Source organism: Sturnira hondurensis, unplaced genomic scaffold (assembly GCF_014824575.4).
Source record: "Sturnira hondurensis isolate 20B ecotype Veracruz unplaced genomic scaffold, ASM1482457v3 Scaffold0020642, whole genome shotgun sequence".
In the NCBI taxonomy this organism is placed as follows: domain Eukaryota; kingdom Metazoa; phylum Chordata; class Mammalia; order Chiroptera; family Phyllostomidae; genus Sturnira; species Sturnira hondurensis.
In genome coordinates, this window is record NW_028093273.1 from 5,099,419 (window position 1) to 5,115,716 (window position 16,298).

Here is a 16,298-nt window from a genome sequence, read left to right on the forward strand (position 1 = left end):
ATGGCTCGTGTGGGTCTGGTGGCCAACAATGGGAATCTCAAACCTGGGGAGTGCCTTCAAGGTCAGGGTGAGGTGGCCCCTGATGCCAAGGGATATATGGGCCGCCATTGCCATTGCATGTAACAGCAAGAACGCAGGGGTGTGGGGGAAGGAGCATGGGGAGTCTGTCTTCCCCTTCCACCCTGGAAGAGTCGTGGAGGTGTGTATCACTTTTGACCAGGCAGAGCTGACCATCGAGCTGCCAGATGGATACACATTCAAGATCCCCAACTGCCTGAATTTAGAGACGATCAGTTATATGGGAGCCGAAGGTGACTTGAAGGTCAAATGTTGACCTTTGAATGAAGTCAGCCAACAACCCATAATCTCCATAAAGACAGCTGCCTCTGAACCAGCAAAAAAAAGTTTATTGTGGAATATTTATATTAACACATAATTATAACCCTAAAACTACAAGTGAACTAAACTCCCTTTTCCCTCCATGATGCATTGTGATAGGACCAGCTGCTAGGTAACGGAAGATCAGAAAAATCTTCTCCAACATTAGGATAATCTGAAGGATAATTTTTTTCTTCCTTCTATTTCTAGTATAGAAATGAGCAAGACCTACTTTTTGCAACATCATGGATGGAACTGGAAAGCATTATGCTGAGTGAAATAAGCCGGATGTTGAAGGACAAATACCATACGATCTCACCTTTAACAGGAAGCTAAACAACAAAACAAACAAGCAAGCAAAATATAACCAAAGACACTGAAATAGAGAACAGGCTGACAGTGACCAGAGGGGAGAGGGGAGGGAATTTCAGGGGAAATAGGGGAGGGATTTAGAGGAACATATATAAAGGATACATGGACAACAACTGAGAAGGGTGGAAATGGGAGGGAGGGGGGAACACGGGGGTGGGATGGGATGGGAGTAATAGACAGAAAACTGTACTTGAAAAGTAATTAAATTAAAAAATTGGGGAAAAAAGAAATGAGCAAGAAAGATTAATTTTCACACCTTTCCTCTTGATTTCCACCTTGGTTTCACTGTACCAAGTCACAAACACAGCCAGTTTGTATGATACATTCCCGGCCATGGGACAGTTAGCAATGGATCCCATCACGTTCTATTGCCCACTCTTCCTTGCCCCTCACTCAGGCATACTAACTCATTCATGCAGTATTCCACAAGTATTTTTTCAAGGACATATGAGAATTCCCTTTTACCCAGACAAAATGATGCCATGATGACAAGTTGACACTTCTGACTCTCCTCACTCATAGTTATAGACCCAAGATGCTAGATTTCCAAACCTGAAACTCGAAAACAAGATTAAATGAAGCTAAGCATCTCTTTTTCTCTCTCTTTCAGTATTTTTTAACAAACATTCAAACAGCTTTTTATAGCAGCCACACACCAGAAAATCATTTTTAATCTTATTAAGGAATCTGAATTACAAAGATCTTAGCTGCCAGTTGAAAATGGAGTCAACTATCTACCTGATAGCCTAACATCCTAGTAATTATCTTCGGTTTCTCTCTCTCCTCGTGTCACTCATGAAAACAGTCCCCAAATTCTACTAATTTTACTTTGGAAATCTCACATTGAGACTTTCACCCCCATTTTTGTAGACACAGCCTTTGTTCAGACTACCATCATCTTCTGCCTAGTCTATTAACAACAGCCTCTTAATTGGTGGCTTTGACAACCTTCCTTCACTTCGGTTCACTCTGTCCCTAGCTGCCAGAGTTCTTTCCAAAGTGTAAATTGTATCATGCCACTCCCTTGATTAAAAACCTGTCATTAACCTCACATGCCCCCCTAATATAATACACTGGGAAGGGCAAATTATTTCTGTGGTATTCTAATCATAAGGACATACCAGATAAGCCCAGTGGAGAAACATTATATGAAAAAAATGATCAGTACTCTTCCAAAGTGTCAAGATTATGAAAGAAAGGGAAAGACTGAGGAGATGTCAGAAGCAGACACAGAAAACAAAGAAGACATAATGAGTAAATAGAATGCTAGATCTCAGAATGAATTCTAGAACAACAGGAGAACATTAGTAGAAAAACAGTAAAATGCATAGAAATTCTGTAGCTTACTTAAAACTACCCTACCAACTTCTTAATTTTGACATTGTACTATGATTATGCAAGATGTTAACATTAGCCCTCACTGGGTAGCTCTACTTGTTCAAATATCACCCGTATACCCCAAGGTTGTGGGTTTGATCCCTGGTCAGGGCACATACAAAAATCACACAATGAGTGCATAAAAGGAATAACAAATTGATCTCTCTCTCTCTCCCTCACCTTTTTTCTCTCTCTAAAAAAAAATCAACTAAAATTTTTGTTTTAAAAGATGTTAACAGTAGAGGAACGTGGGTGAAGAGAATGTAAAAATTCTTTGGCCCTGACTGGTGTGGCTCAGTGAGTTGGGTGTCATCCCGCAAACCTTGGTAACGTAAAGGTCTGCCAGTTAGATACCCTGTCAGAACACATGCCTGGGATGCAGGCCAGATCCCCAGTTAAGGGCATTAGAGAGGCAACGACACGTCGATGTTTCTCTACTTCTTTCTCCCTCCCTTCTCCTTTCTCCAAAAACAAATAAATAAAATATTTTTAAAAATTATCTGTACTACTCTTGCAATTTTTCTGATGTCCAAAACTACTTCAAAAGGTGAATGGAAAAGAAACCAGAAAAAAAAGCCATTGCATGTAATTCTAATCAACTATATAGGCTTAATGGAGAGAGAGAGTGGGGCAGGGGGTGGAATGGGGAGGGTGAGAGAGAAAGACAGGGAAAGAGGAAGAGGGACAGGGAAGAGGGCAGAGGAAAGAGAAAAAGATTACATGCCTGGCAGGTAAGTGGGGGCGGGGGGGATGTATATTTACGAGATCACCCATCAGCCTCCGAAATACACAGTAGTATGAGCATTCTACTATGCTAAATGTGGCTTGACACTTTAGAAAAAACAACCTCTAAATGCAAGCCAGTTACTTCATCTGGTGCTCAGCTGAAGAAACAGTGATCTGTTCCAACACTAGAGGAAAACTGTGCGGACTCACTGAATGTGGCAGAGAATGCCTCCAAATTTCCATTGCCCCATTCTTTAGCAATAAAAATCCTGGTTTGGGGTTGAAATGTGGTCAGCCAGCAAAAGGAATTTAAGAATTTCTTACCTGGCTGGTGTAGCTCAGTGGATTGAGCGCGGCCTGCGAACGAGAGGATCGGATCGCGGTTCAATTCCCAGTCAGGGCACATGCTTGGGTTGCAGGCCAGTTTCCGGCAGGGGCCAGTTCCCTGCAGGGGATGCACGAGAGGCACATACATTGATGTTTCCTTCCTCTCTCCTTCCCTTCCCCTCTAAAGATAAATAAATAAAATATTGCCCTGGCTGGTGTAGCTCAGTGGATTGAGCACGGGCCTGCGAACCAGAGTATCGCAGTTCGATTCCCAGTCAGGGCACATGCCTGGGTTGCAGGCCAGTTCCCAGCAGGGGACTCATGAGAGGCAACCACACATTGATATTTCTCTCCTTCTCTCTTTCCCTTCCCCTCTAAAGATAAATAAATAAAATATTTAAAAAAAAGAATTTCTTCATTTATTCATTAAAGAGTATAATGTGGTAATGTGGTAATGAAAACCAGAACTTTGTTATCTGTCATACAGAGCAGAATCTATCTTGAAGCCTAGTCAACTTGTCTGTAAAATAGAGATAGTAAGAAACTTAATTTATAAAGTTGCTGTGAGGATTACATTTTTAACTCATGCAAATGTTTTACATTTAGCATAGTAATCTGGCACAGGATATTTGCTCATTAAATATTAACTCTTATTTAAAGACAGAGAACAACTCTAAAATTTGTAGCAGTGGAAAGTTAGTGACAAGACATTCAAGTATAACTCTAATTGCGCACTCCAGTAGTCCAGCAGTCAGTGGTTTGGAATTGTGAACTGGCTCAACTTTCTATTTCCATTCTAGACTTTACTCCTTTGTGAATTCTCACATTCTCTGTACTCTATCCACCAAATCATTGAATCTTGCCAGCTTCCTAAAATGATGAAGAATCCATCCTGTGATCTAGTGATTAGAGAAAAGAAGTTGAAAATGTAAGATAAATGTCTTTGCCTGAGTGCTAATGCCAGCCCTCTTCCCAATCAAAATAGCTTTACCTGATATACTTTTCATCTTTCCTCTTCCTTCTCTTATTTTTGCTTATATATAACTGGTACCCGATTAAATAGTCCTAATTACTAAGGTTAGGTAGATAAGCATTTTTTTCACTTTCTCAAATATATTTTATTCTTCATGCTATTACAGTTGTCCAATTTTTTTTCTCCCCTTTATTCCCCTCCACCCTGCATCCTTCCTCCCACCAGCATTCCCCACCCTTAACATATAAGTTCTTTGGCTTCTCCATTTCCTATACTATTCTTAACCTCCCCCTGTCTATTTCATGCCTACCACTATTCTTCTTATTTCTTGTACCTTTTCCCCCACTTCCCCACCCACCTCCCCACTGATAACCCTCCATGTGATCTCCATTTCTATGATTCTGTTCCTGTTCTACTTGTTTGCTTAGTGTGTTTTTGTTTTGTTTTGTTTTTCAGGTTCGGTTGTTGATAGTTGTGAGTTTGTTATCATTTTACTGTTTAATCTTTTATCTTCTTTTTCTTAGATAAGTCCTTTTAACATTTCCTTTAATAACGGCTTGGTGATAATGAACTCCTTGAACTTGACCTTATGTGGGAAGCACTTTATCTGCCCTTCTATTCTAAATGAGAGCTTTGTTGGATAGAGCAGTCTTGGATGTAGGCCTTTGCCCTTCATGATTTGGAATACTTCTTTCCATCCCCTTCTTGCCTGTAAGATTCCTTTTGAGAAATTAGCTGATAGCCTTATGGGAACTCCTTTGTTCCTGTCTTCTTTTCTCAAGCTGCTTTTAAAATTCTCTCCTTATCTCAGACCTTGGGTAATGTAATTACAATGTGCCTTGGTGTGTGCTTTCTTGAGTCCAACTTTTTGGGGGCTCTCTGAGCTTCCTGGACTTCCTGAAAGTCTATTTTCTTTGGCAGATTAGAGAAGTTCTCCTTCATTATGTTTTCAAATAAGTTTTCCATTTCTTGCTCTTCCTCTTCTCATACTGGCACCCTTATGATTTGGATGTGGGAACATTTAAAGTTGTTCTGGAGGTTTCTAAAACTCTCCTCATTTTGAAAAAGTCTTGTTGCTTCATTCTGTTATGGTTGAATGTTTTTTTATTCCTTCTGCTCCAAACCTTTGATATGAGTCCTGGTTTCCTTCCCTTCACTGCTGGTTCCCTGTATATTTTTCTTTATTTCACTTTGCATAGCCTTCACTTCTTCCTCTATTTTGTGACCATAATCAGCCATTTCTGTGAGCATCCTGATTACCAGTGTTTTGAACTCTGCATCTGATAGGTTGGCTATTTTTTCATCACTTAGTTTTATTTTTTGAGCTTTGACCTGTTCTATCATTTGGGCCATATTTTTTCTTTTTGTTTCTGAGTGCCTGTGACATTGTAAGGGGAGGAGTCTTAGGTACTCATCAGGGCAGAGCAATCCATGTCTTTGCGTTGTGGTGCTGTATGTAGGGGAGGGGTCAGAGAGGGAACAATGCTGCTTGCTCATCCCCAGGCTGGCTTTCAGTCACTTTCCCAGCTTCCCACAAGCAAATTGGGCCCTTCTGGTGCTTATTTCTGGGTGGGTGGGTTTGTACGTTCTAGAACCCCATGGGTCTCTCCAATGAACTCTCCTGTGAGGCTGGGAGTTTCTCCCACCACCACCACTCCCACAGGATTTTACATCCAGAGGTTCTGAGGCTTTATTTTCCTGGCACTGGAACCCTGCGTTGTGTGGTCTGTCCCTCTCCCCAGTTGGCTCTCCCATTTACTCCCATGCAAATGTGAGACTGACTGCCAGCAGCTGCCTTGCAGCATGTCCTCTCAGCCCTGGCTGCCTGTCTCTGCCCCTCCTACCAGAATGGATGAATGTTTCTTCTTCAACTTATTGGTTGTTGGACTTCCATACAGTTCGATTTTCTGGCAGTTCCTGTTTTTTGTTTTTAAATGTGTTGTTCTCCTTCTTTTGGTTGTGTGAGGAGGCAAAAATATGTCTACCTAGCCCTGGCTGGTGTGGCTCAGTGGATTGAGCACGAGCCTGCGAACCACACAATCGAGGTTCCATTCCCAGTCAGGGCACATGCCTGGGTTGCAGGCCAGTTCCCAGCGGGGAACTCACGAGAGGCCACCATACATTGACATTTCTCCCCTTCTCTCCTTCCCTTCCCCTCTAAAGATAAATAAATAAAATCTTTAAAAAATATATGTCTACCTATGCCTCCATCTTGGCTGGAAGTCTCATATACTTTTTTTAAAAAGCTGAAAGTTATAAATAAAAATTTCAAGATTTAAATTTTATCCGTGCCACATCTTCTCCATCTATCATCCATTGATGGACACTTCGATTGTCTGTGTCTTGGCTAATGTGAATAACACAGCAGTGAACATGGAATTGCAGATTTCCCTTTGATACCCTGTTTCATTTCCTGTGGGAAAAAATATTAGCTGTATTGGGGCACCATTTTAAAGCTGCCTTAGAAAAAAGAATGTCTATAGTTTAAAAACATGTGTTTTCAACCTGAGGGGTAAAAATAAGGGCATTATTTCTAATGAGTAGTCCTGGATTACATAAACTAAACATGAATTATAGCTTCAGCAAATAAATTTCTACTGAGACATAAATTGTAAAAAACTCAATATCTGTGACTGTAAACAAAGCATCATAGTAGCACCATGTGACAAATGACTGCTGGACATCTTATGCTTATTTCACCATTTAAGAGTCTTCTTCAGAATCACATGCGATGTGGGAGGTGGGGTACCACAATCTCTCAGTCCTTAGAACCTCTAGTAGTAGTTTACGCAGCCTGGTGATGGAAATCACAAGATAAAAGAGCAGGCTTGTGGGGTGAGGACATTGGAGAAGGAGAAACCCACACTCCTTAAAAATCCTACTAGTAATATCTTTGCAATTCTGGCTACAAACTTTGTCATCCCTTTTGATTCTTCTCTTTATTCATTCCCCTATATTCATTCAACCCTGCCTTTTCTTCCTTTGAACATATCATCTGGAATTACCTTAATCTCTTCCCTTCACTATTACTGTCTAGCATAAATTTTTATCTCACCATTTCAATATTATTCAAACAATCCCCTCATCTGGCTTTCCAGGCATCAGTCTATCCCCTGCTCTTGTCTCATTAAGCATCCTATAGTACTTCTAACTCACCACACTGCTGTTTCAGAGTCTAAAATGAGTCTCCTTGGCTTGGTGACTCACCCTAATCCTTCTTTCTGATTCTTATAGGTTCTAATAATTTTATATCATCCGAAATGTGGAAATATATTTTCTCGTATTTATTCATATGGGTTATAATTACAATGGTCTTTGCTTTCTTCTCCACCTTGCTTGTTATTATTCTTCCCACAGTACACAAAAAATTGTTATTTTTCTGTCCAAAATTCACTTTGCCTTTGGGTAACATTACTCAGAAATTTCCTTTGGAAACTATTAAATACTGACCTTTGGTCCATGGATTTAGACGTGACTGACTCCACAGCCAGCTCTAGGGTGGACATGTGGCCCAAGCCTGGCCAGTTGGAAACCACGGCCCCTTGCGCATCGCAATCAGTTCAATGAAGAGCGCACCTTGGAACTTCTAGAAAAGAATAGTGCTGTTTTAGCACTACTAGAAATAGCAACTGACAGATTTCTGATACCATAATTTAAACTTCTACATCTACCTATACCTGATCTTCTCAGAATAAGAAGCAATAAATCCTTTGTTCCCTTTTTGGCTTAAACCAAGTTAAATTGGTTTGTGAAGAGTACTCCCATATCTTTGGCTCTTCAAGGGACAGTCATCCTTTGAGATTTAGCTCTATGCTAGTTTCAAACTGTTCTCCCTTTCCTTAATTCTTATTACACCTTACTTAATCCACACTATTTTAACACTACATTGTTTTGCCCTGGCTGGTGTGGCTTAGTGGTTGAGTGCCAGCCTGCAAATCAGAGGGTTGCTTGTTCAATTCCCTGTCTAGGGCACATGCCCAGGTACCTGGTGGGGGACATGCCAGAGACAACCATGTATTGATGTTTCTCTCCCTCTCTGTTTCCCTCTCTTCCCCTCTGTCTAAAGATAAAAGAATAAAATCTAGGAAAAAAACCCACAAACACTACATCATTTCAATTGTTTAATATATTCTAGTGGACCAGAAGGAAGAAAGAAATGACCAAACAGGAAAACGTGAAGTTACAAGAATATGAAAAAAATGAGGAGAAGCTTAGGAACCTCCAGGACATCTTTAAACGTTCCAACATCTGAATTATAGGGGTACCAGAAGGGGAAAAGAAACAGCCACAAGTGGAAAATGTATTTGAACAAATAATAAAGGAGAACTTTCCCAGTCTGGCAAAGGAAATAGACTTCCAGGAAATCCAGGAAGCTCAGAGAGTCCCAAAGAAGTTGGACCCAAGAAGGAACACACCAAGGCACATCATCATTACATTAGCCAAGACTAAAATGAAGGAGAGAATCCTAGAAGCAGCAAGAGATAAGGGGACAGTCACCTACAAAGGAGTACCCATCAGACTGTCAGCGGATTTCTCAAAAGAGACCTTACAGGCAAGAAGGGGCTGGAAAGAAGTATTCCAAGTCATGAAATCCAAAGACCTACAGCCAAGATTGCTTTATCCAGCAAAACTTTCATTTAGAATGGAAGGACAGATAAAGTGCTTCTCAGATAAGGTCAAGTTCAAGGAGTTCATCATCACCAAGCCCTTATTATATGAAATGCTAAAGGGACTTATATAAGAAAAAGAAGATGAAAAATATGAACAGTGAAAGGACAGCAAACTCACAGTTATTAACAACCACACCTAAAACAAAAGCAAACCAAGAGGACAGCTAGATCAGGAGTGGAACCATAGAAATGAAGAACACATGGAGGGTTAGCAACAGGGGAGTGGGAGGAGGAGAAGGGGGGAGAAGGTACAGAAAATAGCATAGACAGTAGGTAGAAAATAGATAGGGGGGAGGGCAAGAATAGTAGGGGAAATATAGAATCTAAAGAACTTGAGACACGTGGTTATAAACTAAGGGGGGGAGAATGGTGGGGGAGGGAGTGTGCAAGTGGAGGGGAATGAAGAGGGGGAAATGGGACAACTGTAATGGCATAATCAATAAAATATATTTAAAAAAATAAAAAAGAGGTGGTTGTGGGTTGTGGATTGGCCTGTCTGCATATGAAAGGTTCTGGGGACTTGGGTGCTCTCTCTAGAAATTAGCTAGCCCTGGAAGGGTTAGTCTCTCCCTAGACAGAGAAGCCCCAGGTGGTAGGGCATCAAGAATACAGAAAATAAGAAAATATAGTTAATACACGTTTTAATTTCCAAACTGGATTCAGAACACTTTGAGGAATTAGACAAAGAAGAGACAGATAGTGGCCAAAATATCCTTTTTTACTGGTAAAACCTACCTTAGAGAGTGCATCCTAATGTAAGAGTCAAATGGGCCTCCTAACTTCATCTGGAATTAGTCAGCCTTAATCATATAATCACAGGCACCACTGGACCAGGACAACTTTCCCACCTAGTAAGGATTTTATGGCATGATAAACAGAGAAGAAATTGTGCTTACTGCAACAAGTTTACTCCCAAGAGGAAAAAAAAAAGGTCAGGAGTATAGTCAAGCACTTGTTTGTTCTTACCAATCAAATGAGACACCCCATCTTCTCCAGGCAGAGTGAGTAGAGAAAGTCAAAGGGTGTTGCTTGACTCAACTCCCTTTTCATGGATGGAAACATTACCAACTGCAAAACCCCGCCCCCCCACCCCGCCCCCTGCAAATAAACCTGATTTTTCTAGAGATGTTAGAAAGATAGTGAAACTCCCGCACTTCCTTAGACATGATTCCATCTTCAAGTTTTACATTTTAAATCTAGATTTTCAGTGAATTGATACCCACAAATTAATTGATTTGAAGAATAGTATGAAGAAATAAAATGCAGTGCCTGCTTTGGCAGCACATACAGGGTGGGGCACCAAAGTAGCTTTACAGTTGTTAGTATGGGGGAATAATACAATAATTAATAAATAATAACAAGATAAACTCTGTGTTTCACGTACTCACAACTGTAAACCTACTTTTGCCCCACCCTGTGTACTAAAATTGGAACAATACAGAGAGGATGAGCAAGGTGTTCTGTTTTCGTTATCCTTTAGATATGAAGGAGAAATAAAAACTTTCCCAGACAAACAAAAGCTAAGGGAATTTATCACCACAGGACCTACATTACAAGAAATGAAAGGAGTTCTACGTGGAACAAAAAGATAAAAGTATACAAAATATTGAATAAGATAAACAGACAGAAGCAGAAAATTGCAACTTTGTTTCAGAATAGGATGTTAAACACTTAATCATAACATAAAGGCTAAAGAGGGGGGAGCATTTTTTGAAAAAGTCCTTTGTGCTGTGGAATCTCCCTGACCCATGGCTTTGGGATTCCGGTGGTGAGGTCTCTCTGTTCCAAACCTCCCTCCTTCAGTTGTATACAAAAACAGTGTTGCCAACAGTTAATATTACGAGAATTTCACATAACTTCCAAACACCAGTCTCAAAGAAAAATGGGTCCTGGATAAAAAATCTGCAAAAGTAGGCATGGAATTGATATCTTGTGTTTGGAGAAGGGACATAGATGGTTAGAGACAGGAGTAAAGAAACTTCACATTTGTATCTCATTTCACCCTCTTTTTGGATTTTGAACCATGCATTACTGCATTAGTATTAAAAATATATCAACAACTAGACTTTAAAATACAGGGGTGGGAAAGTAGGTAAGAACTCGGTGCCAAAATGTGTCTGAATATAGCAAGTAGACTCCCAGAATATGTAAAGAATGAAGGCCAGCAATTTGAACGCTTATGAGAGTGTACTTAACTGCACTGTGCCACTGTGACATTCTTTTGAGTTAATAAAGCTGTTGTAATAATCATAACCTGCATGTCTTTTCCATATGAACAAACGTAAACCTACTTTTGCCCACCTTGATATTATAAAAATTGTATAAAAATGTAGTATTAACAAAGAAAACCACAGTACTTGTTTTAACATTGCCTTTTATTTCAATTATTAATTTAAATGATGAAAATAAGAATTCACTTCATTTTCAATATAATTACATCTTTTAAACAAAATGTGTGGTCCTGGGGCATGTTTAACTCTTCTGCATAAAACAATCTTTTCCTTCCACTATTATTTTGAAAGACTGATTTGCTGGGTGGTAGATTACATTAAATGGAGTAATTTATTTCCTAAGAATAACATTAAATGCAGGTAGGGCAGCTGGTTTAGCTATTAGCCCAGAGAGGAATAGGTGGGGAGTGGGGAGAGTGAACGCAGGTAAAGACAGGTCTGGCATTGTTAAGGGCCACCATTAGATGCTAGTGCTGCGCCAATGGTGAGGCATCAGGGCCCCTCTGCACTTCGGTGATCTTCCAAAGGCAAGTACCCGCAAGCGAAGTGCCTGTGAAAAATCCTAATCAGGCCGAATGGTGATGGCAGCAGATAAGGAAAATGCAGGAATTTAACTCAATCCAGTACTTACTTGCGCCCCGCCCCATTCCTCTCTGGGCTGATCGCTAAAACAGCTGCTTTACCTGCATTTAATGCTATTCTTAGGAAATAACTTACTCCATTTAATTTAAGCTTAGGAAATGAATCAAAACTGAAATTAGGGTGAATGAAAGACCTTTCTTCCAGACTTTGTGAAATAATAACTCAGAATAAATTAACCAAAGCTTAACTTTTTTTTCTTTTTCCCTCTACTAGTACTTTAGTTGCCTGTTCCACAAGCACTTGCAAGCCCTCGAACCCCACCCACGAGGCCTTACGCAGGTGCTGGGACAGCACTCAAGGCAGTCCTCCATCGCTCCTCCCACGCGGCCCTTTTCCCCGCCCACGGTACGTTTCGTCGTGATGTCAGCGCGCTGTCGCTGAAGGTCGACAGCAAATGAGCTCTGGCGGCAGCGGCGGTCCGTCGTACCCTCGCTTGACATGCGCGCTAGGTCTGGGTGCTGAGAAGACCCTGCGGAGCCCCGCGCGGAGGGAGGCCTGAGGGCGGCGGAGGCGGAGCGCGCCGCGAGCTGGGGGCGTGTCTAGAGGAAGGCCGAACAGCCGCCACCACGCTTTCACTCGCGGCGAGACGCAAGCGGGCCAGGCTGAGGGCCGTGGCAGCTATGCAGCGACGGCGGCGCCCTTCGCCGCCTGCTTCTCAGCTGCCAGAGGACTGCGGGGGAGGTGGTGGCGGCCGCGGGGGCCGCAGGGGCCGCGGCGGCCGCGGCGGGAGCGAGGAGGTGGAAGTGCAGTTCTCCGCCGGGCGTTTGGGCTCCGTCGCTGTGGATTCGGCGGCGGCGGCGGTGGTAGCCTCGCGCAGCACGGAGGAGGAGGAGGAGAGGCTCGAGCGCGAGCACTTCTGGAAGATCATTAATGCCTTCCGCTACTACGGGTAAGGAGCCCGTGGCAGACATCAGCTCAGCCCGTCAGGGCGTCCGCGGCTTGCGGCGGCGGAACAGGGGCGCTCCCTGGCCGCCACGCCTCCGGGACTCCCCGACCGGGCCGCCCGAGCTGACCTCCGGATCCCCGAGTCACCTCGCACCACTACAGCCCCTATTGGCCTTGCACCTCCGCGTGTCTGCCTCGCTGTCTGCTGCTCACCCCCTTGTCTTCTGACCTCACGGTTCAGATTAGGTCTCTTGCTTTGCACTCCGCGTTAAAGGTTTGGCTCTGAGGTCGGGGAGGGGAGGGGGGGCAGGTGACCAGAAAAATGCTGACAGTTTTTCAGATAGAAGGTGATGGTGGTGAATTGTTCAGTCTTGAGCTTGATTCATTTGTGTTGTCGATGGTCTCCAAACTGAACGCACGGAGAGCCCAAGTTCACCTCCACGTGGGACGCGGCGGGACGTATTTTCCCAAACTGGTGCCAATTCCTGTGAGAATAGCCTAAGATCTCCAACCCACCCCCAATGGTCCTGTAAGAGAGTACAGGCTCGCTGGTGGTGAGCCAGTTTGTGCTGCTGCTCATTGTCTTTACCTACTGGGTGAAATTGAGGTAGGAGATGGTCCGGATGTTTTAACATTTGCTAATTAAGGAAGGACCTGAGCGTTGGCATAGGAGCTACCTTTGTGGTCTTTATTTTGCGAATGTTAATCCAAATTCTCACGGTGAGCCAGACACAGTGGTAGGACTTTTAAACTTTCTAAATTCTACTTCTAGATAGATGCTAAAATAGGTTAGCCACAAAATTTTAATTCCAAGATCTGAAAGGGATGTAAATCAACTAGATTTTCAGGTAAAGGTAGTATTTTATTCTTGTTAAGAGATGAGTCCACCGAGGAACGTGTTCTGAGTTCGCACTTGTAATCAGATATGACATTCCACGCAAGAAAAATTGTTCCCCTAGATGGGTTTCTGCTGTGCTTTGTGCAGACTTTTTTTTTTTTCACTTTTTTTTATATTGCTTGACTGTGACCTTTTCAAGGGCAGGGACTGAGCCTCATTTATTTTTATGTCACCAGTATTTGCCCTAACTTATTGAAACTCTGTTTTTAACAAATAAAACAGGTAGTAGCAAAGAAATACATTTGTCATTCCCAAATAATATGTCAATTTGTGACCAGTTAGTAAGCTACTTTGTTACTGTTCTGAATTTAGAAACTTGCTTAATAAAAGTTTAAAGTAGTTTAAGACCTGATTACATTTCTGACATGAATTTTTGAAGTTCAGAGACCTTGATGAAATAATTTACTAATTAAACACAGGGATAGGAACCATGGATTGCGTTAATTATGGAGCCCAAAAGAAAATTAATACTACGGGGACATTATTTAGTATCAACAGAGAAAGGAAAGCAGATAAGCAGAGAATTGAATTGAATCTGGGTATTGTACCTGAAAGAACCATACAGGCAGGGGAAGCAACTGACATTAGGTAGGTAAGAGTGGTAGATGCAAAGAAGTCTAGGGCATTTTACTATTGAAGAATCGAGAAAATATTGGGAAATGCCTTGGGGATATCTTAGACATAGTTAATTAAAATGTGTGCAGACCCAGTTGTAAACTATTAGGACCAATTTAGAATTGATATTCATGATTAGGTATCGGATGAACCTCTTTGGTGTGGAGGCAGAGGGACTTGGTCCTCCATCAGGGACCCAACTGTGGCGTATAAGAAAGGGCGATTGTGTGCATGTTCTAGTGGTTCCAGTACAGTTTCCTCTACTCTCATCCCTCTACCAGTTGAATGTGGCAGTGAGGCAAATTTCATTTGTTTAAAAAACAATTGTTTTTATTTGAATGTACTCTCTGATGAAACATTTTAAATCTCTAGACTGAAAATAGTGTATGATTAAAAATACCCCTTTTAAAATATCACTTAAAGGATTAGGGTTACAGAAAGCATTATGTAGCAGAAAACACTGGATTGTTACATTCCAACATTTTATGATCTTCTAGACCTGCACTGTCCAGTACTTTGGCCACTAATGACATCTGGCTAAATTAAAACTTAACAATATTAAAAATTCATTTTCCCAGTCCCAGTAGCCACAGAATTTGGTTTTATTGCTAAATGTTTCTTAGTCAATATGTAGGAGATTCAGATGAGTCATAGTGCAAGAAATGCCTTTTGATTAATGTATTTTCTTTCCAGTGTTTCCAATTTTGTGCTTTCTACAGATTTGGCTTAGATGACATATTCTAAGGTAAAAATGATGACAGCATTGTAATGAATAGCAAAACATGTCATTAGCCTTAAAATACTACTCTTGTTATGAATGAGGATACCTAGTCATGTAGAAAATACTACAGCTGAAAAATCAAAGATCTTGTCAGAATTGTTTTAGTTTTAGAAATAGCTGTTAGGTGAGATTTAAAAAACTGAGACATAGAACTCATTTTTACCGGTGTGGATGTAGGTATATAAAGAACTGAGTAACTTGCCCAGGCCTACACAACCACATTGTGCTAATGTCTGGCCTGAAATCCAAAATCATTTACTAAAATTATATTTTGCATTAGTAAGCAGTAATACTGGTATGACAGTTTTAACCTTAGGTGTTTAATGACTATTTCAAATGGACTAAGGCAGACTTGCCTTCTGAAAAAGTATGCTTTCCTGTTTGGAATTCTAGAGCAGTTTAACAGGTGCAGAGGTTTGGGTCAGTGACCTTGGCCCTTGGCTCAGATCCAGCACTGGAACCACCCTGATGAAAGGGGGCTTAGTCACTGTCCAGACCAGCCTTCTAGAGAGAGAGAGAGAGAGAGAGAGCTGCAGGTAGAGATACACCCTTAAGGAAAGATAGCTGGCTCACTACTTTCTTTCCTTAGCTTCCAGAGATGTGGTCTCATTGTCAGAACCAAGATAGTTTGAACCACTGAGTTCAGAACCAAGGAGAATTTGAAGGTTGTAAAACCTTCCTTTAAAGCTAGGTAGGCAAACTTTTTTTTAAGAGCCAGGCAGTGAATATTTCAAGCCCAGGGCTAGGTGGTCCCTGCCCTTGTTGTGGAGGTAACAGGCATGGGCAGTATGTGAACAAGTGGGCATGGCTATGCTCCAGTAAAACCTTTTTTACAAAAACAAACCAAGTAGCCGGGGGGGGGGGGGGGGGGGGGGGGGGCAAAAATTTGCAATNAGGGGGTCAAAATTTGCCACCACTGTCTTAAAGCACATAGTTGCCAAACAATCAGAAAGAGCTTAGAATAGAAGCTTTGGCTAGAAATAAATGATACTTACTCAAGTATGTTAGGGCTTGCAAACTGGAAAAATAACTAGGCAAAAACTCCAGTGTGTTTCGAAGAAGGAAAAAGTTAGGAGTTCTTATAGTAAAATGTGCATTCTTGAGAATAATCAGTCCTGTATTCTTAGCACTAGGATTGGTCCAGGATGGTTATCTGTCAGGTGATAGACCGTCTGGATGATGGATGCTAGGTAGTCTGGATATGCGAGTCCTTTAGAGGGCACTAGAGGGTTATTTGGAGGTCTCATCTATATCCAGGCATTCCCACACAACTGGGAAGTTCAAAAATTTAAGTTCCCAGGCAAGTTAAAACAAGAATAACGTCATTCCCTCATACTTCGGCCTAATTTATTTTAGTAATTTAGCAGCTTGGCTCTAGTGACTTCATTTTATTTCTTTACTCTGTTCCTCTAATGTAAGCATT

General features: G+C 41.6%; 1 protein-coding gene and 1 pseudogene across 1 annotated transcript in view; both read left to right on the forward strand.

The window, feature by feature from the left end:
• LOC118976080 (galectin-1-like) lies at positions 1-334 on the forward strand (annotated as a pseudogene).
• Positions 335-12,081: 11,747 nt separating this feature from the next.
• Positions 12,082-16,298, forward strand: part of CARNMT1 (carnosine N-methyltransferase 1) — a 43,429-nt gene continuing 39,212 nt past the window's right edge. Inside the window, exon 1 of the mRNA XM_037030325.1 lies at positions 12,082-12,585. Coding sequence (XP_036886220.1) covers positions 12,317-12,585 — 269 coding nt within the window. The 5' untranslated portion in view covers positions 12,082-12,316. The remainder of the gene's footprint in view (positions 12,586-16,298) is intronic.